General features: G+C 52.1%; 1 protein-coding gene across 1 annotated transcript; it reads left to right on the forward strand.

Annotated features, from left to right (window-relative positions):
* Positions 1-27,948, forward strand: CYP46A1 (cytochrome P450 family 46 subfamily A member 1). Its single transcript, XM_068991562.1, has 15 exons — positions 1-122; positions 6,851-6,931; positions 7,665-7,746; positions 10,400-10,473; positions 10,926-11,012; positions 15,138-15,276; positions 15,937-16,047; positions 18,034-18,184; positions 18,299-18,361; positions 19,677-19,749; positions 23,717-23,801; positions 24,457-24,567; positions 26,755-26,843; positions 27,510-27,576; positions 27,778-27,948. The coding sequence occupies exons 1-15, from the start codon at positions 1-3 to the stop codon at positions 27,946-27,948; spliced, it is 1,506 nt and encodes a 501-aa protein (XP_068847663.1).
* The last annotated feature ends 44 nt before the right edge of the window (positions 27,949-27,992 follow it).

Genomic DNA, 27,992 nt, shown 5'->3' on the forward strand with positions numbered 1-27,992 from the left:
ATGAGCCCCGGGCTGCTGATGCTGCTTGGCAGCGCCGTCCTGGTCGTCTTCGGCCTCTGCTGCACCTTCGTGCACCGCGCTCGCAGCCGCTACGAGCACATCCCCGGGCCGCCGCGGCCCAGGTGAGCGGGGGGGTGGGGGTGGGGGCCTGGATGGGGCGCTGGAATGGGGGGATCGGGGAACCGCGTCCAAGCTGGCATCCGGGCTGGGGGTCCAACCTTGCCACTGCGCGCGGCCGCTTGGAAACGGCGGCCAGGCGAGGGGCGCTAACTATTCTTAGTAACAAATTACTCACAGCCGCAGCAGCTGCTCGGCGCCCACCGCGCTCTGCTGGGCCCCGACAACGTGATGGTAGCGACAACCCTGTTAGGTAGGCGCTATTGTTACCCCATCGTTCAGACGAGGAGACTGAGGCGCGCAGAGGCAAAGTCACCTGCCCAAGGTCACACAGCTGGTAAGCCTAGATTTAAACCCGGGTCAGCCTGGCTCTTAAAGTGGGCGCTCTTAACTTTGGGACTTGGATGAGGTCACTCAACCTGGATTCGGGTACACTGTACTTTGGTCACATTACCCCCTCTTATTTTTTTCTCCCCTATTTCTGTCCTGGTATCTCATTTTTGTCTTCTCCTTAGCACTTCCATTTCATCCTTCGCTCTCACCCCCATTCACGTTCCCTCCCCCCTCCCCACCAGAAGCTTACCTTTCTGAAGCTTAAATCAAACGTGTTGTTTCTTTGCTCCAGAAGCTTCCCGTCACTTTAGAACTAAATCCAAATCTAAATCAAGTCCATTCTGTAGCCAGCAAGGCCCCTGCTGAGCTCTCAGAACCTGCTCTCCACTCCTCTCCCCTTGCTTGCTCACTGCTGTCCCCAGCCTTTCTGCACCCACCCACCCCAGCTGCATTCCTCCTCCAGGGTCCTCCTGTTCCCCAAGCCCACTTCCTAGCTCCAAACTCCTCAATGGGGCCCTCACCCCCGAACTTACCTGCTTTTCACCTGTTGACTGTTCACCTGTTGACTGTCTGTCTCGCCCCTTTAGAATGTGAGCCCTGGGAGGGCAGGGATCTTGTGTGCCCACATGTGTATCCCCAGCGCCTGGCACTTTGCGGATGCTCAATAAATATTTGTTGACTGAATGAATAAACCATGGTATTAGAACACCCTTTGTAAAACCTCAGGACACCAACATTCTGGAAGGCACCCACCTCCAGTGCAAGCCGGATGCCCTGCCATGAGAAGCCTGAGTCCCTGTTTGGTGGGTTCAGGAAAGATCTCTGTGACTGGGGACGTAGGGAGGCAACTGTTCTCCCTGGTGCCTCTTTGTCCTCCCAGGTGCCCTCTCCCAGCCTTTTCCCTTACTTCACAGCTGTGTTTTCCCCTCCTTCTAGATGATTCTTCCCCAGCCTTCTAGGCTTGGCTTAAATGCCAACTTTTTGGGGAGGCCCTACCTGCTCCCACACCCAAATACATTATGATCATTTTATAAAGTCACCCAAATGGTACAACCTCCAGTTCAATGTCTGTCTCGCCCATGGGCCTGTATCTGGCTTGTTCACTGCTGTGTCCCTGACACCTAGCTCAGCAGCACTGGTCCATGCACAGTAGACCCTGGATAAACTCTGATTCAAGATGGATGGTAAAAGTCTCTTGCCAGTTCGGTTAGGTGCACTGTCACCCTTTCAAGTTCTCATATCAGTCATCAACAGCTTGGAACTGTGAATTTTGCACTCATCCAGATAGGCCTCCTCCTGACTTGACCTTTTTTGTAAACCCAAGTGCTTCAAACACTGCAGGCCTGGGTCAGTCTCTGTGCCTTGAGAAGACAGAACTTAAATCAAGCCCCTTTCTGCTACTCTCCCCCCATCAATTTTTTGAAATTGCATTAAAAAAATAAAATTAGGTATGTGTGACATGTACCCCTTTAAAGTGTACAATTCAGTGCTTCTTAGTATAGTGACAGAGTTATGCAACCACCACTGCTAGCTCCAGACATTTTCATCATCACAGAAAGAATCCCCATACCCGTTAGCTGTCACTCCTCATCCCCCAAGAACTCCCTGACAACCACTAATTTGCCTTCTGTCTCCATAGATGTGCCTGTTTTGGACATTTCATATAAATGGACTCATACAGTGTGTGACCTTTGTGTCTGGCTTCTTTAGCTTAGCAGAATGTTTTCCAGGGTCATCCATGTAGTAGCATGTATGTGTGTTTCTTTCCCTTTTATGCCTGGATTCTCCCTGAGATCTTACACTGCAGAATTGACATGTGACCTACAGGGATGCGGGTGAGTGGGTGGAGGATTTGGGGTCTTTATATAATGTGAATATAATGTGGATTGGGGTCTTTATTCTAATGAGGTCAACTGAACAGTGCATGTGCAAAAGGCTGTGGATTAAAAATTGGTTGCTGGTCAAATACAAAACTGCACTGAAGGAAAGTTCTGGAACCTCTTTTTACTACAAATCTGATGGTTTGGCATTCAAAGTTTGGGTCCCTAGGCCATCCATGATAGGCAACATCACAGTTGACAAGAAATCTATGTGTGTATTGAGTTTCCAGTAGTGGCATTCACCGCTCGTGCTTTGGGGCTCTGCCAGCCTGAAGGCAGGGAACCCTCTTCCCTGCAAGAGGCAGCTGCTGTGTTCTCCCAGCCCCACTCCTCATCTTTATTCTGCAGGAGTCACCAGGTTTCCCCCTTCTCCATGACGCTCTCCCTGATTGCCCCACTTCTGTGTACTCATTACAAACAACATCCTACTGCAAGAATCCATGTGACATCTGAAAACACAGACCTCATGTTCAGATCCCAGGCAGACACTGTAGCTTCTGTATTGTCACTACTCTGAACTTCCTTAGCCGCCCCACACCCTCCCACCAACCCCCTACCCCAATGTGGGATGACTGTAAACTTGACAATGAAAAGTCTCTCTCTCTCCCAGTTTTTATTTTGTAATAAAAAAAAATTTTTTTTTAAACTCCTGGGCAGCATTGGTTCTCTCTGCCCTCTCCTACTTGCCAAGGTGCCAGGTGTAGTGGCGGTCTGACAGTTGCTGGAGGGTTCCCAGCAATGGTGGAGACGCATGGCTGGCTCTGTTGGGGGGTGTGCATCCAGTGGGCTTGGGGTGCCCAGCTGAGCACTCCCCCCCACCCCCATCCCTCTGGCACGAGGCAAATTCATGGCCCCTCGCCCTCAGTTCCAGTGGGTGGCCCACCCCTGAACCATTTCGTGGCTCCCTGCACCCCTCTGGGTGGCCTCACAGTGGGCCCTCCAGATGACTTCTGCTCCAGTAACTGTCCCACACTTTCTCTGCCCACTGGGAACCTCAGATTCCCACGGTGCCCATCACGGGATTATCAGAAACTAGGCTTGCTGAGCACCAGGCAGGGGAGGGGCATTTTTGCCCGCCCCTCCCTCCCTGTCTGGGCTGCTCTGCCATATGCCATCTGCTACCAGAGGCACACCAGGTGGGCTTCTGTCTTCCCCTCCCGGTGCCAGGAGTCTCCCGGCGCCTCTTTCCTTCATCCTCACCGGCTTGTTTCTAACGCCTGGTCTCAGCGCTCCGTCCTCGCCTCCCCAGCGCCCCCTGTAGGAACAAGGAGGAACGGGCCTTAGACGCCTTTCTTGCCTGGCCGTGGGGACCCCGCGCCACTCCATGCCTTTTACCTCCTTGAAGTGTCGCTCATCTTCCTGCCCAGGTGGCTTTGGACTCTGCTGCTTAGGATAGAGACTCTCAGACAGGTATGGGGAGGGGAGGAGGGTCTCACTCAGGGGACTCAAAGCTGAAAGCATTCTCCCCAAACATGCAACTTTGGGGAGTGTCCAGGGATGCTGGATTATTCTGGAAATGAAGCCAGTCATGTGTGATGCCCACAGTCCATCTTGCTGCAGGTGGCGTGGCGTAAGTTCAAAGCCACTCACCTTCGGCGGCCCACTGAACTCCCTTCCGCCCAGCCACTGGAATGAAGTCCCACAGTCCCGCATCTTTCTCCACCAGCCAGCACACCCTTAGCCTTTATTCTCCCCTCTTACTTCCCTGAGCAAATGAGCAGCCTGACCCAACTTCCTTCCAGGGTTCTGCTGTCACAGCGGCCCCCTTCCCTGTACCGCTTTGCTGGGACCTCGATGCTCCTGGCCGAGGACGCCCTTCACCGCTCAGCAACCGCTGCATTGCCCACCCCGCCCCCATCGCTCCTCCTCGTCTTCTGCATCGTTCCTATTTTTATACAATAGGCTGTAAAACAAACCTCCTCCCCCTCAATCCCTCCAGCTGCCGCCCCCCATCCTGGCTTTGTACCCCCGCGGTAACACCCCTTCCAAAGCCTGCCTGTTTTGGGCCCCCCATTCACCCCTTCCCTTCTCTCTAGAATCCCCCACCCCTTGGGCTCTGACCCCCCCCTCTCCACCCAGTGGGTTTCGGTCAAGGCCCCAGTGACGTCCATGGAGCCGGGCAGCTGGTTTAGTGCTTGGTGCCCATCTTGCCTGGCCCCTTTGCAGCCAGGGACAGGGCCAGACCCTGCCTACCTCTTGGAGCTTGTCCTCACAGGCTTCCCCTGTCTGTCTCTGGCCTCCCCACCTGGCAACTCCTGCCCAGTCTCCCTGGCTGGTTGTCCCCTTCCTACCTGTGCCCCCAACAGCGGCTCACTCTTGGGGCCTCTTCTCTGCACCCACCGCTTGTGGTCTACCCGTCTGTAAGCCCCACTTTGCTGAGGGCTCACACTGATATCTGTAGCCAGGAGCTCTTCGCTCAACTGCAGTCTCAGGGGACTGACTGCCTGCATCCTTTCCACGTGAGATGGGCAGCACACACCTAGCAGCTCCAAGGCTGGCTCCCGGTTTCATCCACTTGTCTCAGGGTGGTTGCCAGATGCCTATCCTGAGACGAGAATTGACGTGTAAGCAGTCTGGGGAAGGTGATCCTGGTGGGGTTGGAGAGGGAAGGTCAGAAGCCTAATAAAGCAAGTTACCTCTGGGGGCAACTGAGATGCAACCTCCCTGGGGAACTCTGGGACCTGGTGGTCCCTGCCTAGAGGTGGAGGGAGAGGGGATCACTGATGGAGGGCTGGTCTAGGGGCTGTTGGGCTGGGATTTCCAGCCTGCCCCTCCCGCAGGCAGAGCCAAGAGAGCACAGAGCAGGGTCTCGGGTGCTGGCCTTTGGAAGCCCCCACCTGCAAGGACAAGGGCAGGGGGCGGGCATGCAGCGTTTGCTGCCGCCAGCAGCTCCCCCTCCCAGGCCTCCTCACCTTGGTGAATGGCAGCTCCAGCCAGCCTCCCAGTGGCCCAGGCCAAAAGCCCAGGGTCATCCCTGACTCCTCTCTCACGCCCCACGTCCAGTCCATCAGCCTGTCCCCTTGGCTCCACCCACCTCCATGCATTCAGCATCTGACATCTCATGTCCACTTGCAGCCCCTTGCTGCTGCCCCTGCCTCCACCTCTGCCCGCCCTGTTTACTCTCCGCCTTGTAGCAGTGAGGTCAGTTCATTTAAAACCCTAGCCAGATCCCGTCTCTGGTTCTGCTCAAAACTCTCCTGTGGCCTCCACTTCAACAAGGTCAAAGCAAAAGTTTGGGTAACAGTCTGCAGGGCCGCACATGATCTGAACCCCATCCTTGGCAATCCCATCCTGTACCACTTTCCCTCAAGCATTCTGCTCCAGCCACACCACCTCCTCGCTGTTCCTTGAACTCAGCAAGCATGCTCCTACCTCAGGGCCTTTACACCTACTATTCCATTTGCCCGACATGCTCTTCCCCTAGGTACCTGTGTGGGTGAGTTCCTCACTCCTTGTACCTCACATGTCACCTTCTTAAAGTGACGTTGCCTGTTTAAAATAACCCTGCTACATCCACCCCCAGCTCTCTTTATTTCCCCCAACTCTGATTTTTCTCCCATCTGACGTCCTGTTTACTTACTTGTTTGTTTATTGATTCTGTCTCGCCCACCAGGAGAATGTGAGTTCCATGACCCAGGAAACCCCAAATGCAGTTTTATTGTCACCCATTCTGGAAGCTACAGTAAGTGAGCTTGGCAGGAATAAAGTTAAACAGGAGACAGGAACTCACCAGTACCTTGAAATGTGCCTAAAGCAACACCAAACAGGCTTGTTTACAATCTGGTTATCACACTGCTGAGTTAGCATGCCCAAAATATGCCCTGGTGAGAAGGGCTGCAGGGCACCCGGGTACCAGCCATGCACTTGGGGCCAGGTGACTTCCTTTTCCGAGGCTCAGTTGCCCTGCCTGTTAACTGGGTTAGTAATAGACCTGCTTCCAGAAGGTGTGAGTTCAGATGGAGTCAGGCTCAGCATAGTGGCCGGCATTTAATAAATGTTCAGTGAATGTCTCAGGTTATTCCCCCTGTGGTTCAGTTGTTCAGTCGTGTCTGACTCTTTGCGACCCCATGGACTACAGTACGCCAGGCTTCTCTGTCCTTCATTATCTCCCAGAGTTTGCTCAGATTCATGTGCATCGAGTCAGTGATGCTATCCAACCATCTCATCCCCATCGCCCTCTTCTCCTTTTACCTTCAGTCTTTCCCAGCATCAGAGTCTTATCCAATGAGTTGGCTCTTTGCATCAGGTGGCCAAAATATTATTCCTCATGCCAACCCCCAACTTCTGCACCAGGGAGATGGTTTTATTCTTCTACATCTTTCTAATAAAACGTCTGGAGCCAATCAGCCTGGGATTCGCGTCCTGCCTGGTGACCCTGAGCCAGGGCTGTACCTCTCCATGCCTCAGTCCTCCCATCTGTGAAGTGGGCCTGATAATACCAACTCCACAAGGTCCTGTGGGGAAGGGACCACTCTTTGATGGTGACTTCCAGAGACCTTAATGTTTCCCATTTCTTCTAGTTTCCTTCTAGGACACCTCCCCTACTTTTGGAAAAAGGATGAGGTTTGTGGCCGCGTGCTCCAAGATGTGTTTTTGGATTGGTGGGTCCTAACTTGGTATTTGTTGCTCCTACCCCAGCCCCCACTGCTCATGGGCCAGCTTCCCCCCACCCCCAGTCCAGCACACACTCCCCTCCCTGGCCCAGGCCATTCTCACCCCCAGTAGTTCCTCTTCTAGGCAGACAGGCAGGTTCATACAAGGCGGGTTCAGAAGGCAAGCTCCGGGAAGTCCCAGTGGTCCAGTGGTTAAGAGTCTGTGCTTCCAACGAAGGGGCATGGGTTCAATCCCTAGTTGGGGAACTAAAATCCCATATGCTATGTGGTATGGCCAAAAAAGAAAGAAAGAAAACGAAGAAGAAGGCAAGTTCTGCCTTTAGCCAACTTTGCATGGCTTTAGACCAACCATCGGAAGCTCTCTGAGCCTCAGTTTCTTCATCTGTAAATTGGGTGTGTGTGTAACTATGTAACAGTCATTGGTGTTTGGGGTGGGATTTTACATTTCTCAAAGCCATGATATTGCTTGATTCCCAGCACAACCTTCTGGGGCAAAGGAGAAGAGTAGAAACCCTGTTTTCATGGATGTGGAAACTGAGGCCAGAGAGGGATGCAATTCAGCAGAGTTGACACCAAGGCAGAACCTAGGCTCCAGACCCCTGTTGAGTGCCCCCCACCCCTGGGGTGGGATGCCCTGTTTCTCCAGCTGAGCCCGGGTTGATCTGATGATGTGCACATCTCTGGTAGTTGACAGCCTCCTTCGCATCACTTTGGTTTCCAGGGCTAAGAAGTACGGGCCCGTCGTGCGGGTCAATGTCTTCCACAAAACCTCGGTCATCGTCACGAGCCCCGAGTCGGTCAAGGTAGGGAACGGCGTGGATTTGAAGGAGAGCCCGCCCCTTCCCTGGTTGGGGGCATGAAACACTCCCCCAGGGACTGTGGGAGAGACACTGCAGAGTCACACGGATCTGGGCTGGTCCCCAAGGATCCCAAAGGGAACAGCATCTTCCTCTCTAACCACCAACCTTTTGTTGGTAGCGGTGGGAGGGGGTGCTCCTAACAGCAGGGCTGTTTGATGTGGACGGTGAGTTACTGTTCGACTCTTCTGGGTTGGGAACTGGACACGTACGTCCAGTTAGTCCACCTCTCTTAGCAGTTACTTCCTCTGAGAGCTGGGGCTATAACCCCTCTCTTTTAAGGCTCTGATGAGAAGGAAATGTTGATCCATTTATTCAACAAATGAAGGAATAAATAAAAGGTCAGATTTTGCTTCAGCATGCACTTCTGTGTACTTTCCAATTATGAACCCATTTAATTGGTAGGGACTCTTTCCGGTCCTCATCTTGGAAGCGAGGAGACAAAGGCAGAGAGCATAAGCTGGCCTATAGTATGTGCAGGATCACGTCTTCCACACTGGTACTGAGAATGGGCATCAGACAGTCTACTTTGAAGGTGGCAGAACTGGGCTTTGCCGCCAACTGGCTGTGGAACCTCGGACAATTTACATTGTCATTCTGGGCCATCGTTTCCTTGTTTGTCAAATAGGGATGCTGCTGCCCTCGCAGATGGTTATAAGAATGAAATAATGCACGTGAGCTGCCCAGCCCATGCTTGGTGCACAGCAAGTGCTCAGTAAATAATGATGCTCTTATTCTCCTAGCGGGTACCAAGCTGACTCGTGGGTGCGGTGCTCTGCTTCAAGGGTGGCTGTGGTGATTAAGAGGGATAAAATACAACTCTGTGTCTAGATCACGAGACAAGTGGAATGACCGTGATGTCTCTAACAGAACGTTAAAAGTCATTTTATTATTATTATTTTTTAAAAACCTCATTGCAAATTCAGACACAGTTTAAGACTTTTTAAAGCATGCTACCAAAAGCCATACACGAGACCTTCATGATGTTCAATGAGAAAAGAAATTGAAAGATATATATTAATATGATGAATTACATTGACTAGCATTCAAGTGTTAAACCAACCTTGCATTCCTGGGCATGATACAATTTGTTCCTGGTTACACGGACACAATTTACACATCTTTTGTTAAGAACTTTTGCTTCTATATTTATTCTTGATCCCTGACTTTGGAATCAGGTTGATAGGCCTCATAAAGTGAGTTGGGAAATGTTTGCGCTCCTGTTTTTTGAAAGAGTTTATATAGGTGTAGTGTTAGTTCTTCCTTGAATGTTTGCTAGAACTTACCAGTGAAGCCATCTAGGCCTGTCATTTTGTTTAAGGGAAGTGTTTTCTGTTTTCTTTAAATTATACAATCAATTTTTAAGATTGATATATGACCATTTGGATTTTTTATATTTTCTTGAGTTTTGTGTCATTCAAGGAATTTGCCTAGTTCTTCTAAATTGTTGAAATTACTGGTATAAAGTTGTCTGCCATATTTATTTATTATCTTTATCATGTATGCTAGCTCTGTGGTGGTGTTCTCTTTTGTTCCTGAGAATAGCAATTTCAGTTTTACCTTCTTGAATAGACCAGCAAGAGGTTTTTTTTTTTTCCCAATCATGTTAGTTTTATTCCTTTAAAGAGTGCTGGACTTTATCAAATTGCCTAAATTCAAATCCTGTGTCCACCATTTCTCATGTCTGCGACCTTGGGCCAGTTTTTCATCTAGATGTAAGAAGAGGATAGAAATGCCACCCACATCTTAGGGATGATGGGGCCTTAAATGAACAGCAGGATGCCGTTGTGTTCTGGAGTTTGCAGAGCACCTGCTGTGTCCAGGCGCCATTCTCCAGGCTCTTCATGTGGAGCTAACTCACTCTCACAGCAGCCCTACCAGGCAGGCACTCTCCTGATTCCCATCTTGCGAAATAAGGAAACAGGGGCAGAGGAGGTGAGTAACTCACCTAGGGTCATAGAGTTAGCAAGCGGTAGAGGAAAAATCTTTGAGCCCAGATTCAAATTTAAGCCAGCAGAATCCACAGCCTGAGCTGTCAAACCCTGGGCGGTGCTGCCTCAAAAGCTGTTTGCTAACATTACTGTTGCTACCATCCTGCTCTTGGTGAGGAAGTGGACCCTTCTTCCAGGAAGCCTTCCTTGACTTCCACGATTAGTTGGCACTAACAACGCTGAATCTTTGCTGAGTGCCTCTTCTGTGTCCTAGAAGCCCTCCCACCAGGTTTCCCCCCTTTCTTATTCTGGTTTCAGAGCAGCCCATGCCTTTTCTTGTTTTAGCCATTGTACAAGGTGGCGTGGTGTGGGCTCCTGAGCGTGGGTGTTGGAGTGAGGAAGCCCCCTCCCCGACATCATTCCCCAGATGTGTGACCACAGGAAAAAAAATCCCTTCACCCCTCTATGCCCCGTTTTCCTCATCCCGGAAAGACAGGACTTCTAGAGGAAGTAGGTGAGATCACACGTACGGGTGTTCCCACTGTCGCTGGCACTCAGCTCAGGGTGACTTTTTGGAGGTGTGTTTCACAAGAGCCCAGAAATCTGCTGAGTCCTCTGCAGCCTCTCATGGGGGCACAAACTCATGTTGCTTTTTCGGGGATATTTAGAAGTTCCTGATGTCAACCAAGTACAACAAGGACTCCAAGATGTACCACGCGATCCAGACTGTGTTTGGCGAGAGGTAGGATTCGAGGGGGGTCCTGGGGGGCAGTCTGGGAGGGCCTCCGGCTGCTAGTGGAGGGTCCACAGGGTCCAGAATGTTGGATGTCGCATTCAGTCCCAATACCCCAGCTGCCAGGCACACAACAGGGACCATCTGTGGTGGGCACCGCTCTTGTCTTCAGCAGCTTCCCAGTCCTCCTTTCCCCTCCAGGTGGGACTAGGGGGGTCACTGAGGTTGGGACACACAGTCACCCCGTTTCTTATGTATTTGTTATGGTAAATTCACATCACATAAAACCTACTTTCTTAACCACACTGGATTTGGTACATTCTCCACGTGCATAATTGTCACCACTGTCTGGTTCCAGTACATTCTCATTATCCTGAATGAAAGGTGAGCTGACCCTGTCAGGCAGTCAGTTCTCATTTCTTCACCCCGTTTCTCACATCAAGCGTCTGTCTCTCTTGCAGGCTGTTTGGCCAAGGCTTGGTGTCTGAATGTGACTATGAGCGCTGGCACAAACAGCGGAGGGTCATGGACCTGGCCTTCAGCCGGAGGTGAGCGAAGCCGCAGATGGGCCCCAGCGGTGTCACAGCTGGTTGCTCAGAGGTGGTGCTGGGCTCCCAGCCTGGGTGGGCTTGGAAAAGGCGCACCTGCATTTGAAGGGGCCTCACTTGGGCTGAAGGGAGAGAAGAAGGACACTGCATCACTGATCAGAGAGAGAGAGAAAGAGACAGGCAGGCCCGGGGGTGGGGGGCGGGAGTAGAGAGGCCCACATGTAGTTTGTGAGCATTGGGATCTGAATGACCTCAGTGCCTGGAGGTGTGGGGGTCCCTGCCCACCAGCCGCTCCCCTAGTTCAGATCTCATCTCTCCTCATCTGGACTTCTTCATTTATTGTTTTCATTTGAGGGTAACTTTTTTTTAACTTTTATTTTCTGTTTTTAAATTTTTTTATTGGAATATATTTGATTGACATTGTATTAGTTTCAGGTATACAGCAAAGTGGATCGGTTATACATATACACGTACTGACTCTGTTTTAGATTATTTTCCCACATAGGCTGTTACAGAGTATTGAATAATGCACAATCCATATTCAAATTTTGTCATTTGTGTAATGACAGCTATTTTTTCCTTGTCTAGGATCTAGTCCAGGTTCATGTGTTATATTTAGTTACCATATCTCTTGAGCCTCCTTTGTTCTAGAACAGTTCTTAGTCTTTCTTTGAATTTCTTGACCTTAAGATTACTGGCCAATTTTGTAGAATTTCCTGCAACTTTGTTTGTCTGCTGTTTCTTGCTCCATAACCCTCGGTTTGTGCCTTTTTGGCAGGCATGGCCCAGGAGTGATGTTGCGTCCTCCTCAGGGTGTTGTATTGGGAAGCTTGTATAGATTTGTCCCTTTCCTGGAGATGTTAACTGCTCCCTTGCTTAAGAGCTTCTGTTTAGTATATAATCTGTGCGACCACCACGTTAACCGTTTTGCTTAGAGTTTCATCCCAGCCTCCTCCCCGGCCTCCGTGCCTCCTGTCTCCCTCCTCCGATGCATCTTACCTCGCCACCCTGGGGAGATCCTGCTGACTCAGATCTAAGCATACCTCTCTCCTGTCCTGAAGCCTTCAGTGGCTCCCTATGATCTGCAAGATGAAAGTCAGACCTCACCCCCCTCAATCTGCTCCTGAGACCCCGCCAACCTTTGGACCCTCTCTCCTGCAGCTTTCTGGAACTGCTCGGTTCTCTCTGGCATCTCTGCCTTTCTTGCTGCCACCCCCCTGCCCTCTGTGTCACCCCAGGGAATTCCTGTGCCTCCTTTGATACCCAGCTAAGATGTCACTGCTTTGGGGAAGTGTTTCCTGACCTCCTAAGACTGAGGCCATGTCTCCTATCACATCCGCTGCAATGCTTCCCTTTCAGTCTGCCTCCCTCCCTAGATGTCAGGTCCTTAAAGGCAGAAGATGCACAGTGTCCCTGGACCCCGACACCCAGCCTGGCACCCGGCTCTGCACAAGCCCTCCAGGAACGTCCATAAAGTGAATGAATGCCTGGAATGATGTTGGTTTTACTGGAATGTTGCCAGGAATGATGAAAGGAATAGACTGGGAGGCGGCATTTATTGAATAGATGCTTGTGCTGAGCGCCAGGGTTATGAAGGCCAGCCGAGGTGACATAGTCCCGCCCTCAGGAAGCTTTGAGGTCATTGGAGGACATGGATTCTAATCACATGACTGCTCACAGTGCTCATGGCATCATTGTCTTGGTGGACTCTCTCTAGCACACTGAACCTCATGCTTGAACTGCACTTTACATTTTATTGAATGCTTTTACAGATATTTTTATTTAAATTTTTTAAATTGTGGTAAGATACGCATAACATCACATGTACCATCTTGTCCATTTTTAGGTGTACAGTTTCAGTGGTCTTAAGTATATTCATATCGTACTCAACCATCACCACTATTTTTATTTTTCATTTTCACAATAAGGTAGTTGTCTAAGTTACATTTTATTGGAAACACAAAATTCACAAAGTTGTATGAAAGAAAAGTTGGATGATTCCTGTGTTTATGAAAGTGTCAGTGACCGTTGGTGAATCTGAATTCACTACCGGGGGTAAAAAAGCAGGAACCCCTGGTGAGTTTCACCTCCAGCCATTGCACACAGAAAATCATCACTGCTGCTGCTGCTGCTAAGTCACTTGAATAAAACTGTGAGAGTAAACTGCCAGTTTCTGCTTTTTCAGGTATTAATTTTGCTGAAAGGCCTTGGTCCCAGTCATTCCATCATAAACAAGGGGTTGGGGCTTTACTGTACGGCTAACATTCTAGTCTGATATTTTGTACGTGCAGTAGCTGTAAGGGATTCAGTACTGGTGTGACAACCATCCCAGGGGACCCAAATAGTCAATTAGAATGTGACTTTTTTTTTTTTAAGAAAAAGACAACTACGAGGAATCTTGCAAATTAATATATACTTGCAAACCACAGAAGTGTGAGAAAAAAAATCAAGAGTACTTTGAGGGGCATAGATTGAGCGCTTCCCTGGTGGCTGAGTCAGTAAAGAATCCACTGCAGTGCAGGAGACTGTCTGCAATGCAGAAGATCTGGATCCGGTCCTTGGGTTGAGAAGGTTCCCTGGAAAAGGGAATGGCAACCCACTCCAGTATTCTTGCCTGGGAAATCCTATGGACAGAGGAGCCTGGTAGGCTATACAGCCCATGGGGTCACAAAGAGTTGGACACAACTGAATGACTAAACCACCACCACCAACACCCAGGCTTAGCAGACATTTTCCTGAGGATGTGGCATTTGGGTGTCCATCTGGAGAGCAGGCAGATGTTAAGGTGCTAGTGCAGTGTAGGGGTTGAGGATGGAAGGGGAGAGAGCTCAGGCAGAGGGGACAGCATGCGCAAAGTCCCTGAGACAGGAAAGAGCGCCGTGCTTCGGAGGAGATGAAAGGCCGTTGTAACAGGAAAGCAATACCGCAGGTGGGGATGAGTAAGAGCGGACAGCCTCCTGGGCCCAGGTAAGGGTTTCCCCTCCCTCCTGAGAGAAACAGGGTGCTTGAGAGCATTTTAGGTGGGCAAGGATGAGATCAGAGTGGTGCTTTCAGTAAAGTCCTGGACCACAGAGAATACGCTATGCAGCTGTCATGGAATGGGGGCAGTAGTGACCACAAGGATGCCAGGACCTGTGCTAGAGCTGGAAACCAGAGAAGAGCTGGCTGATTGTAATGAAGAACTAATAGTCTTTCCTAACTAAAAAAGTCACTCTTTTTTTTTTCTCTCTCTCTCTTCCACAATTTTCTCTTTTTATTGGTTTTAAACACCTCTTATTTGGAAATAATTTCGAATTTCTAGATAAGTTTCAATAATAAGGATAGGAGAGAAAACATTCTTATGCCCTCTACCCAGATTGCTAACATTAAAAATTACTTTTAATTTCAAAAGCAAAAAAAAAAAAAAAGAATTTCAAAAGCAGCACTTTCTCTTTGTAAAAATTCTGAAATATGTAATGTACAAAGGAGCAATCTTCCCTCTTTCCAATCCCTCAGGGATACCGCTTTTGTGAATTTGGAGTATATCTTTCCATACCTCTTTCTAAGCTGTTTGCCAGGCAGACAAGTCAGGTAGCTATCCTGGGGCAGGGGCACTGTGGGTTGAGAGTTCTGGGTCTGAAGACTCATTTCTGTTGGGCACCTTGATTGCTCAAGGACAGAGAGTGAAATGAGATGATTAAAGGCTGAAGATGGTGGCCTGGGCAGGTAAGGACAGTGGGCAATATGAGCAGAGAGGTCAGAGGGGAAACCTCCTGGACTCTTAGAAGCCCTAGAGGCCTTTATTCCCTCCCCCCACCCCCCCGCACTGTCCTCTGGAGTTTCTACATTGCCACATCTCCTTGGAGTCAGAGTTGAAGGGCCCAGTGGCAGAAAGGGTACCTGTGGAATCATTAAAAGAAGCAGAAAGGGACACGAGCCATCTTGAGTGGAAGGGGATTGGGAACCCAAAGGCTTAGTTTGATTATTGCAACCCCAACCTGTGAGCTGGGTCTTGTGGGGAGATCAGAAAGGCTGGGGGAGGCCCCCATCACCACTCTGCACAGTGTCCGTCCAGAGAGGGGACAAAAGATGTCCGCAGGTCTGGGCCGGTCCCAGTGACTGCTGATGCCTATGCTGTTTCCCCAGCTCCTTGGTTGGCTTGATGGGAACGTTCAATGAGAAAGCAGAACAGCTGGTGGAGATCCTGGAAGCCCAAGCTGATGGTCAGACCCCAGTGTCCATGCAAGACATGCTGACCTGTGCCACCATGGACATCTTGGCCAAGGTGATGGGAGGATGGTGGGGTGGGGGAGGGGCAGGCCACAGCAGCAATGGGCTCTTCTTCCCTCCTTTTTCCCTTCCTTGCTTCCCTCCCCTCCCTCCTGCTCCTCCATGTATCAGCCACCCCTTCTCTGCACTGGGAGGGTCATCTCCTTTATTTCCTTGAACATTCGGAACAACCTGTAGTGAGATTGGAGCTACTAACTCATTCTCTAGACATGGACATGAAGAAATGCAGGGACTGGCTCTTGGCTGGTCAGTGGCAGGACCAGGACTGGATCTCAAGTTTGCCTGACTGTCAGCCTGAGCCCACCCACCCCCACCGCCATCTCAGCAGGGGCCCAGATAGCTTCAAACCCAGGTAAAACACGGAGTGCAGGCATAGTGAGTGAGGCGTTATCACCATTCAAAAATTCACTGGGAGTTTGGATTTAGAATGAACATCCAAGGAAGGCTGCATTCCAGGGGAAGCACATCTTGTCAAGGAAAGAAGCCTAGGTTCCCTGAGTGGCTACTATGTGCCACTTAATCCTATCACATACCACAGGGTCAGGACTGTCACAGGTTGTTGTAAGGAGTGGATGGCACAATGCACGCAGTGCTTGCCCTGGGTCTTCAGTCCTCCCATCCCCCGCGTGTGACCTCACCCTTTTGTCTCCCCTAGGCAGCTTTTGGGATAGAGACCAGCATGCTGCTGGGTGCCCAGAAGCCTCTGTCTCAGAAAGTGAAACTGATCCTGGAGGGCATCAGCGCATCCCGGAACACTCTGGCGAAGGTACCAGGCATCATGGCTTGTCTCGTCCTCATTTGCTGGAGCAATTCCTCCAGTGATTTTTTTTTTCCAGAATGGGTTTTGAGTTCTGATATGTCTGAAGTGACTTCCAAATCAGTCAGGATTTGCATACATCCCCTAAAGTAGAGGCAGAAAATCAAAATGGTTTCAGAAAATTAGGAGTAAATCTTTCTCGTATGTGAAATGATCCTGAAGCAGGTAACCCAGGATGGCAATGATGACTCCACAATGTCAGATGTTCCTGGATTTTTCCGTCTTTCTGCTCCAGTGTCTTTAGCATACCTCCTCATTGTAATAAGATGGCTGCTGCAGCTCCAGCTATCACCTCCTTGTTCCAGGCATGAAGGAAGAGGAAGGGGGAAAGGTGGTACTATTACTGAACCAAATCTGAGTCTGCTTGCCTGCACACAGTAAAGCCCATCTTACTGATACTGGGTTGTGGTAAAGGAAAGTGCAGGGTTTGTTGCAGGGCACCAAGCAAGGAGTGCTAGTGCCTAAAAAGCCTGAACTCCCCTAAGGCTTTCAAGGAAAGATTTCAAAAGACAGAGTGAGGGAGAGGAGTTGTGGGGTGTGAGATCTTTTCGTAGATATTCTGACTGGCTGGTGGTGAGGTAATCAGGAAGCAACATTATCAAACTTCTGGTTCTGTCTGGTCTGGGGTCTACGTGCTTATGGGCAGCATACTGCTAACCTCCTCCACCGGAGGAAGTATCTGCAAAACAGCTCAAAAGATATGGCTCCGAATATTATCTATAGCCCCTGAGGAGGAGCTACATGTCCCTGACTTTATTTAATGGCTATTTTTATTTTGTCTTCCTTGGCTGTTTCCTTTCTTTCTGCATTTTCTCACTTCTCTGATTAAATGTACCCTTTGGAACTTGGGGAAGACTTGGGAGGCTACAGTTTTCCTATAGACAAGAGGCAGGTGGAGGATGGCAGGGGGCAGGAGGGGTTGGGTTCTGCTCTGGGAAGACCCCATAGGGTCGCACTCAGCTACAGCACTTGAGCTGATTCCCAGACAGATGCCCTCCTGCTCCCTGGGACTTCAGACTCTGTGCTTAGAATCCCCTGATGCTGCTGCATCTGTTCAGCAGTTAATTCCACTCCACTTCCCTCTGGCTTCTGTCCACTTTCCGCCTTCAGTGTAATCCTAACTGTATCCCTCCTTCAGGAATCCTTAAAAAATATATAATTTATTTTTGGCCATACCACCCACGACATATGGGACCTTGTTAACAGTTTCCTGACCAAAAATTGCGCCCACACCCCCTGCAGTGGAAGAAGCATGGAGTCTTAATCACTGGATCACCAGGGAAGTTTCCCCCAGGAATCCTTTCCTATTTTCCAGTGCTCCGTGGATTTTTTAAAAAATAATTTATTTTTAATTAAAGGACAATTGCTTTACAGTATTATGTAGGTTTCTGCCAAACATCAACATGAATCAGCCATAGGTATACACATGTCTCCTCCGTTTCGAAACTCCCTCCCACCTCCCTCCCCTTCGCACCCGGGAGATTGTTTCAGATCCCTGCTTTTCGTTCCCTGGGTCATACAGCAAATTCCCGTTGGCTATCTATTTTACATATGACAATGTATGCTTCCAGGTTACTCTCTCCATACATCCCACCGTCTTCTTCCTCCCCCCGCCCCACCCCCAGCACCACCGCCCCACCCCCAGCTCCCCATCTGTCCATAAGTGTTTTCTGTGTCTGTGTCCCCAGTGGTCCGTGGATATTTTAAGGCATCTTTCCCAACATTTCTAGGGATTCAGAGCAGGAAGGGGAAGCCTGTGCTTGGGCCTAGCCCACCGTCTTGATGAACTATCCTGGCTACTTGATCTTTTCTAGAATGTTCCCAGGTTCTTCTGACTTCCTAGCCTGCTGTGGATTTCTGAAGTCGTTTTGGAGCTAGGGGTGCAAGGGAGTGGGTGGGGGCGCGCACTGACGCGGAGCGGGAACTCTCCTGCAGTTTATGCCGGGGAAGTGGAAGCAGCTTCGTGAGACCCGGGAGAGCGTCCGCTTCCTGCGCCAGGTCGGCAAGGAGTGGGTCCAGCGGCGCCGCGAGGCCCTGCAGAGGGGGGAGGACGTGCCAGCCGACATCCTCACGCAGATCCTCAAAGGTGCCGGGCCTGGGAGTGGGGCGCGGCGGGGGTGCCCCTCCCCTGCCAGGGTGTCCCATCACAGGAGACAGGGTACCAGGCTCCCGGGGCCCTGAGACGCGCCTTGTCTTTCAGCTGAAGAGGGGGCCCAGGACGACGAGATCCTGCTGGACAACTTTGTCACCTTCTTCATCGCTGGTCTGTAGCTTCAGCGGCCACCGAGGGTTCCGAGCTTTGCAGGAATGCTGGGGACTGTGGGCTACCTGACTCGGAGCTGGTCTCAGACAGGCTGAGCAGAGTCCCACTCTGGGGGGGCTGGGGTGAGGGGAGCAGACTCCCTCTCTCGCGGCTCGGGGAGGCCCAGGAGGCTCTCTTGGTGGCCCCCCACCTGATTGTTGTTCAGTCGCTAAGTTGTGTCCAGCTCTTTGCGAAGCTGTAGACTGTGGCCCACCAGGCCTCCCTCACCATCTCCTGGAGTTTGCCCAAGTTGGTGTCCATTGAATCGGTGATGCCATCCAAACATCTCATCTTCTGTCGCCCCCTTCTTCTCCTGCTCTCAATCTTTCCCAGCATCAGGGGCTTTCCCAATGGTGGCTGCTTGCATCAGCCACCTGGTTAACTCCTTAACCCACCTGGTTAACTGAAGTGAAAGTCGCTCAGTCGTGTCCAACTCTGCGACCGCATGAACTGTAGTCTACCACACTCTTCCGTCCATGGGGTTTTCCAGGCAAGGGTACTGGAGTGGGTTGCCATTTCCTTCTCCAGAGGATCTTCCCGACCCAGGGATCAAACCCAGGTCTCCCGCATTGTAAGCGGATGCTTTACCATCTGAGCCACCAAGGAGCTGGCAATTGTGAAGTTTCATGAAGCTCCCTTTGGGGGCTCAGGAGAACTTGGCCACGTGAATGCAAGGCTCTGCCTTACTCAGAATTTGTGGCAAGGCCTTCGGTAGATTAGCACCGGAAGACGCGTTAAGCACATTGATTGATTTATTCATCAAATACTTCTTGAGCATTGTTCTTCACCTGGAAAACTCCTCCTCACCCTGCAGACAGGAGATGTACCCTCTCCAGACCTCAGAAGCTGGTGCCCACAGCTTAGGCAGGTCTTGAGCCTTGGCCCCAAAAGCCTTGCTTTCCTTGAGTCCCAGCTCTGCCCCTCCTGCTGTGTGACCCAAGAGAGACATATCCCTGTCAGCCGCAGCTTGCTCTTCTGCAAAATGGGGACAAATATCCCTCCAGGCCAGGTGAGGCCCAAGGAGGGTTGGAGGAAAGGTCTTCCAGGGTGTGATACCTGCATGCATGGGGGCAAAGGCTGGTCCTCTGGCTGCACTGGGTGGCACCAGGTGTGGAGGTGGACAGCTGTCTCTGTATTTGGAGGTCTGGCTCAGCCAAGGGGGCGCAGTGAGGCCTTGAACTGCCTCTAGGGGCTCGGGCTCTCAGAGGCCCGGTGGGCTGGGCCAGCCGCAGCCCTGTAGGCCACGTGGGGCTGCCACTCTCCTCCTTCCCCACAGGTCACGAGACTTCTGCCAATCACTTGGCGTTCACGGTGATGGAGTTGTCGCGCCAGCCCGAGATCTTGGCGAGGTATGGAGAGGGGAGGTGGGGGGGTCCCCTTGAGGTTGGTGAAGGGGGCTGTCTGACCTCTGATTCCCAGAGGGCTGTCTGCTCCTACCTCCCACGGCTGAGCCCCCGGCCCCGTTCAGTGAGCCCCTTCACCCCAGCGTCTTTGCACTTGCTCTTCCTACCTCTAGAAGCTCCTCTTCCTGCTTTTCTCCTGGAGAACCTCCCTCCCCTCCTTCCCCCTCCCCTCCCCTCCCTCTCTCCCTCCTCCCCACCCCATATCCTCTACCCCTCCCCTCCCCTCCCCATCTCTCCTCCCCTCCCCATCTCTCCTCCCCTCCCCATCTCTCCTCCCCTCCCCCATCTCTCCTCCCCTCCCCATGTCTCCTCCCCTCCCCCATCTCTCCTCCCCTCCCCATCTCTCCTCCCCTCCCCATCTCTCCTCCCCTCCCCATCTCTCCTCCCCTCCCCCATCTCTCCTCCCCTCCCCATCTCTCCTCCCCTCCCCATCTCTCCTCCCCTCCCCATCTCTCCTCCCCTCCCCATCTCTCCTCCCCTCCCCCATCTCTCCTCCCCTCCCCATGTCTCCTCCCCTCCCCCATCTCTCCTCCCCTCCCCATCTCTCCTCCCCTCCCCATCTCTCCTCCCCTCCCCATCTCTCCTCCCCTCCCCCATCTCTCCTCCCCTCCCCATCTCTCCTCCCCTCCCCATCTCTCCTCCCCTCCCCATCTCTCCTCCCCTCCCCATCTCTCCTCCCCTCCCCCATCTCTCCTCCCCTCCCCCATCTCTCCTCCCCTCCCCCATCTCTCCTCCCCTCCCCATCTCTCCTCCCCTCCCCCATCTCTCCTCCCCTCCCCCATCTCTCCTCCCCTCCCCCATCTCTCCTCCCCTCCCCCTTCTTCCCCCTCCCTTTCTCCTTCCTCCCTTCTCCCCCTCCCCCTGCCTACCTTCCCCATTCCCTTCCCCCTCCTAAAACCTTTCTGACCCCAAAAGCAGCCACTCTGTTTCCCCAGCTAGCCTGCCCCCAGCTCACACATGCACCTTCTACCCGGGACAGTCTGCTTTGAGTCTATTTCAGTTGTGAAACCGGAAGCTCCAAGAGGGCAGGGCCTTGGCTGTTTCCCTCCTGAGATGTGTGCAAGGCCTGGCCAGGGGCTGGCACTGAGGACTGAACCGCATTCCAAGCCAAGTGCTGAGGGAGTGCTTGTCTTCCGCTGGCGAGACAAAGGCGGGCCTCCCTGGGGAGGTGGCATTTGAGCGGGGGCTGTTGGTTTCCTTAAATACAAACAGGGTCCCTCAAGGACTGGGGCCCAGACAGGCTGAGCCAAACGCCAAGGACAGGCTGGGGGCTGGGAGCTCTGGGGACGTGGGGAAGGGCCCATTAGGGCAACGGTTGTCATGCCCAGCAGAAAGGGCAGACTGAACGATTGCCTGGGAGTATAAAATAACACATAGGGCTTCCCAGGTGGCGCTAGTGGTAAAGAATCCACCTGCCAATGGAGGAGATGCAAGAAACATGGGTTCCACCCCTGGGTCGGGAAGAGCCCCTGGAAAAGGAAATGGCAACCCACTCCAGTATTTTAGCATGAAAAATCCCTGTTTGAATCCCAGTTCCAAAAACAGGGTTTGAACTGTGGGGCCCCCTTACACGTGGATTTCTTCCACTAAGTACTGGCCCCAACACCGCACGGTCCCCAGTGGGTTGAGTCCAGAGATGTGGAACCACGGACACGGAGGACCAATTGTCCAAACTTACACTCAGATTTTTGACTATGCGGAGGGTCAGTGCTCCAACTCCTGTGTTGTGCAAGGGTCAACTGTAGCTTATTGGTGTTTAATAATACATAATAAAAATATAATTATAAAAATAAATAAAATGAAAATACATAATAGTATTTATTAAAAATTTGGAATAAACAGAAAAGTTTAATTAATTATTACAGTAAATCCAAGGACTTCCCTAGCAGTCCAGTGGTGAAGACTCCACACTCCAATGCAGGGGGTGTGGGGTCAATCCCTGGTTGGGGAACTAAGATCCCACATGCTGCGTGGCATGGGCAAAAAAATCAACAACAATAAATCTACTCGTGGTGCCCCCATCCGCCCAGCGACAGTTCGTGGTTAATTCCTGAATTTCACCGTGTGTATTATCACGACATTGCTCCACATTTCTGCAACCTCTTCCCAAGTCCATTCATTCTTTTTTTCTTAAACTTTTTTATTTTGTATTGGGGTATAGCTGATTAACAATGTGGGAGTTTCAGGTGAACAGTGAAGGTGCTCCGTCATACATATACATGTATCCATTCTCCCCCAACCCCCCGCCCCCCTCATTCTTTTTTCAATATTGTGTGTGTGTGTGTATCATATATATTATATCACATCTATAATAAAGTTTACCATCTAAACTATTTTCAAGTGTGTAGTCCAGTGGCATTAAGTACATCCACAGTCAGGCAGCCATCCCCACCGTCCATCCCCAGAACATTCCAGCATCCCAAACAGAAACCGTCCCCATTAAGGACTAACTCCCCACTCCCTGCCTCCCTCCCTCCAGCCCCTGGCCACCACCATTCTATTTCCTGTCTCTGTAAATCTGACTCCTCCAGGTACCTCCCACAAGTGGAATCCTACAGCATTTGTCCTTTTCGCTTGGTTTCTTTCGCTCAGCGTAGCGTCCCTGAGGTTCAGCCACGTGGCAGCATGCGGCAGGATGCCCTTCCCTTTGAAGTCTGAACCATACTCCATTGTATGGATGGACCACCTCTTGTCTGTCCATTCATCCGTCAGTGGACACTTGGGTTGCTTCCAGCTTTGGGCTATTGTGAATTGTGTTGCTACAGACGTCAGTGTGCAAATATCTATTTGAGACCCGACTTTCAGTTGTTTTGGGTGTTAAGCACCAAAAGAGGTGGGGTTACCATCGCATAGTAATTCTGTGTTTAGTTTTTTGAGCAGCCTCCGTACCATTTTCCATAGCAGCTGCGCGATTTTGCATTCTCATCAGCAGTGCACAAGGGTTCTGGTTTCTCCACATCCTCACAACCCTTGTTATTTTCTGCCTCCGGCATGGGTAGGAAGTGGTCCAGGTCCATTTTCACTGCTATATATTATTGTTTAAATTTTATTTATTTTTAATTGGAGGATGATTGCTTTGAGCTCCCTGCATCGTACAGCAAATTCCCACTGGCTGTACATTTTACATACGATAACGTGTGTGTTTCAATGCTACTCTCTCTATTAGTCCCGCCCTCTCCTTCCCCCGCTGTGTGCACAAGTCAGTTCTCTGTGTCTGCATCGCTATTACTGCCCTGCAAATAGGTTCATCAGTACCATCGTTCTGGATTCCATGTGCATGCGCTAATATATGACAGTTGTTTTTCTCCTTCTGACCTACTTCCCTCTGTATAACAGGCTCTACGGTGTGAATCCTAAGGCTGGTGCCTGTATCGTTCATTCTGCCCTTTCCAGCTGCTTTGAGCCTAGCTAAAACAGGCCTCTTTGTGCCTTTTTTTTTTTTTCAAGGTGTAAAGAAAATTCAGCTTGCATTTTATAAGGATGGTATCAAATTTATATATTTGAGAGAATGGGGTTCTGAGAATAATTCTCACTATAAAGAATTTATAATCCTGAGAGAATTGGCATCAATATAATATTAAGTCTCCCAAACAAAGATGGAATTTAATCTCCATTTATGCAATAGGCATCTTTGTGCAAAGACCCTGTTCTGAGGTGGTTTGCCTCCTGCAGCCAATTCCAAGCAGCACACAATGATGGGTGGATGTTTAGAGGGCCGGAAACGTAGTTCCTAACGGCTTGGGCGTCTGGGTTTGGACATGGCGGTTCCTCCAAGAACAGGGTCCGGGGGGCAGTGTGTGCAGCGGAAGGGGGCCCCAGGCCTCTCTCGTCACGCTTCCTGCCATGCCCCCTCTTAACACTCAGGTGGGGACCTCTCCCCTTGGAGACGAACTTGTCTTTGTCTGACCGACAGGCTGCAGGCCGAGGTGGACGAGGTCATTGGGTCCAAGAGGCACCTTGACTGCGAGGACCTGGGGAGACTGCAATACCTGTCTCAGGTGTGGGGGTGGGAAAGAAGCTCCTGGGCAGAGGTGGGTGATTGGCTGACCAGGCCTGCTGCCTCCCTGGACCCTGTAGGACAGGGATTCTCCCGTGTCCTGGCACCTGAGAATCCCCTGGGAGATTAAAGACCCTCCCTGTGTCCAGGCTGCTCCAGATCAAGGGTATTGAGCCACTGGGGGTGAGGCTGATGCTCCCCAGGTGACGCCAACATGGAAATCAGCCCATTAGTCAAAGGCGCTATGTTTGGGTTTCCCAAGGAGCCTGGGTTCCAAAGGTCTTAGACTTTCCACCAGGGGGCCAGTCTCAGCCGGCAGAGTCCCATCCAGTCCCTGACACAGCACAGGCGAGGCCTTCCTCCAGCTGCCCTGGGTCCTCGGAATGGTGGGGGCCCCAGTTCAGGGGAGGCCTGGCTCCTGGTGCGGTGGCTTTGATCAACCCCCTCCCCGGGCCTCAGTTTCCCCTTCTGTCCCATAAGGGGTTGGACATGGAGATGAGGCTAACCTTACAGGGGCTGGGGACCCAGTCTGGCTGTGGGCACACATGCAGCGCCATGAATGGGAGCAGAGAAGGGTCTGGGACATGCTTCTGGCACTTTCCGTGGGGGTTTTCCTGACATCTGTCTCTCATTATCTGCCCATGCGGTGTCTGCAGGTCCTTAAAGAGTCGCTGAGGCTGTACCCGCCTGCGTGGGGCACCTTCCGTCTGCTGGAGGAGGAGACCTTGATTGATGGGGTCCGAGTGCCCGGCAACACGCCGCTCCTGGTGCGTGGGGGCCCTGCCTGCCCACCCCCGCATGGCCGGCTCAGGGCTGTCCTCTGAGGTCAGGGGCTCCGCCCTGGCCACCCTGTGCTTTCTCACTTGAGTCTAACCATAACCCTGTGACGTGCTTTCTCTCCCCACCACACTGTCCAGCGTGAGATTACAGTGGGTGCTTTTACAACGGAGAGGCCTCATTTACAGCTGAGGCCGCTGAGGCTCAGAGAGATTAGGTTACTTTCCTGAGGTCACACAGCTAGCAAGGGGCAGATACAGGGATGTGCCCAGTTTTTGAGCTGGGCCAAATTTGCCCCAGTTCCTTTTCTGTCCACAGCTCCTCCTCCCACTAAGGCTGGCTTTTCTCCCCCTGGTCACCTTTAATTTTGTTTCTCTGGCTGTTTCCTCATTCATTCATTCAGGCTCCATTCATGCACAACGACCTCCATAAACTCACTACCCCTCCCCGCAAAAAACTAGAATGTAACGAGCTGTGTATACACGGCTCTCCTGGTTCCCCCCAGAAGCTGTCACTCTCCTGAATTCTTTGCTTGCCACCCGCTCACCTTTGTGTGTGTGTGTGTGTGTGTGTGTGTGTGTATCCACACAATAATATGCTCTAGGACTTGCTTTCTGACTCAGCACAATGTCTGTTAAGATTGTGTAGATTTCCACATGCGGCTGTAGGCTGTCCGTTTTCACTGCCCTGTAGCATGGCATCAGTCATTCTGGATTGCTCTGTGCTGTGCTGAGTCGTTTCAGTCGTCTCTGACCCTTTGTGACCCCATAGACCATAGCCCGCCAGACCCCTCTGTCCATGGGATTCTCCAGGCCAGAATACTGGAGTGGGTTGCCATTTCCTTCTCCAGGGGAGCTTCCTGACCCAGGGATCGAACCCGGGTCTCTTACGTCTCCTGCATTGGCAGGCGGGTTCTTTACCTGGGAAGCACCATATTGGATTAAGGGCCCCAGTGACCTCATTTTCACTTAATTACCTCTTTAAAGAGTTTATCTCTAAATACAGTCACATTCTGAAGTTAACTTCAGCATATGAGTTTTAGGGGCACGTGATTCAGCCAAAATAGGACCCAGTTTTATTTTCACAAAGAAGAATGATGTGTCCCAGCTGCTGAGCGGCTCCCCCTGCCCCAGGGCCCGGCCACAGTCTCCCCTGCATACACCAAAGCTTCAGCCATGCGTGCTTCTTTATCCTGTTTATCTGCGCTTTTTAAAAAAACTACCAGCTACTGCAATGACCGTCTCTTTAGAATGCCCTTGCATCTGAAAGGGCGAGGACCTGGGGCTGACTCTCAACCCCCGTGTCCAACTTGAACCCCGTGACCCTGAGTGGGCAGACCTGGGCTCCAACCCCAGCCCTGCTCCCTGCTGGCTGAGTCATCTCAGGCAAGACCTGAACTTCCGGGCCTCAGTACCATCCTGGCAAGATGGGGGTGCTGGTACCTGAGTCAACAGGATAATGTACATCCTCTGCCTGGCAAAACCCCCTGGCATGTAGTAGGCACATTTTGGTGCCCCTAGACCCCTCCCCGTGTTACGCTCCCACTCCAGCCCTGGCAGCCCTGGACCCCACACAGAGGAGGAGCAGTGAAGATTTGGAGAGACACTTGGTGCAGAGGCCAGCACCCAGGGCCCGGAGCCGGGGCACAGAGCATCAGCCCCAGTCAGGAGGCACCAGGTATTCAGATGAAAGACTACTGGGGGGTCAGTGGCATCCCTGCCCCACTCCACTGAAGCGAGTCTTATGTTGAAGACAAATTGGAATAATAACAGCTCTCAGGACGGCCTTGCCGTAGACCTGAGCTTGCATCTCGTTTTGGCCACTTACTTGCCAGGTGACTTCAGGCATGTCATGAACCTCTGAGCCTCAGTTTCCTCATCTGTAAAATAGGGATAATTGTGGCTCCCCACACAGGGTAAAGCCAAGCATGGGATGATGTAGCGTGCCCAGCTGGCGGGCGACACGTTGGGCTGCCCTCTTTCTTCCTCTTAGACACTTTTCAGGGGCCAGTGGAATCCCTGGTCCAGATGGGCGGGTGGGGAGGTGGGCGAGGTGGTAGGGAATCGAGGAGGGGGTACTCTGCTCCGAGTATCCCCACTGGGTGACTGCAGCAGGTGGGGGAGGTGCGAGGGGACCTACCCTTGGACCCAGAGACAAGCGGACCCTCTGCCCGGCAGTTCAGCACCTACGTCATGGGGCGGATGGACACCTACTTTGAGGACCCTCTGACTTTCAACCCGGATCGCTTTGGCCCCAAAGCACCCAAGTAAGTCTGTCTTCAAGCTGCCAGCTAGTGGGGGCCTGGTGGGAGGACGGCCCCAGCGGCTCTGGTCTGAGCTGCCGTGACCACTGATGACTGCAAGGGAGCTGGGAGCCCCACTCTGCCCCCATTTAGAGGGAAGAAATCACAACTCAGAGAGGTTAGGTAACTTGCCCAAGGAGGCACAGCCAGCAAGGACTCAGACTGGTTTTAAAGCGTGTGCTTGTAACCAGTCCTGTATACTGGAAAGCCCTGTGACTTGGGCAAGTGGCTGAGCCTTCCCCAGCCCGGATGATCCTATCTGAGAAATGGGAATACCAACAGCTCCCTCTAGAGTGACTGCTTTTAAGTACAGCAGCTCTGATGGGGTCTGAGTCCAGACGCAGACTGCCTGGAGCAGGACACGTGACCGCCTAAGTGGACCAAGTAGGATCTTGGGGGAGTGGCTTTGCCTCTCTTAGCCTCAGTTCCTCCATCTGTGAAACGGGACCAATCACAGCTCCTTCTGGAAGGCTCAGTGGAGGATGAAATGAGAAAACGCTGACCCAGAGCTCAGCAGAGTCAGCTGGTGATGTCTTTAGCGTGGTCAAAAGCAGCCCTGGCCCAAAGCCGTCATCACAGGGGTGGCCTCGTCACGACTGTCACCTCCTGACACCTCCCTCCCATTCGCAGGCCCAAGTTCACCTACTTCCCCTTCTCCCTGGGACCTCGCTCCTGCATCGGGCAGCAGTTTGCTCAGGTAGGAGGCCAGCAGCGGGGTTTTGGCCCAGAGGTGACCACAGGGTGGCGTCGGGTCTGGGAAGCACTTCAGAGCCCCCTGCTGCTCCAAGGTCCCCGGGGCTGGGGGCTGGGGGCTGGGGGCTGAGGGCCCAGGCAGCCACGGCACCTCACTCCCTCATCCACGCTGCTGACTCACCCTCCCCACCCCCTGCGCGCACAGATGGAGGTGAAGGTGGTCATGGCCAAGCTGCTGCAGAGGCTGGAGTTCCGGCTGGTGCCCGGGCAGCGATTCGGGCTGCAGGAGCAGGCCACACTCAAGCCGCTGGACCCCGTGCTGTGCACGCTGCAGCCCCGGGGCTGGCAGCCGGCGCCCCCACCCCCGCCCTGCTGAGGGGCCCGGGTGGGACCACACTCCTCGGCCAGGGCCCTGGGCAC

The sequence above is a fragment of the Capricornis sumatraensis genome, chromosome 19 (genome assembly GCF_032405125.1).
Source record: "Capricornis sumatraensis isolate serow.1 chromosome 19, serow.2, whole genome shotgun sequence".
Lineage (NCBI taxonomy): Eukaryota > Metazoa > Chordata > Mammalia > Artiodactyla > Bovidae > Capricornis > Capricornis sumatraensis.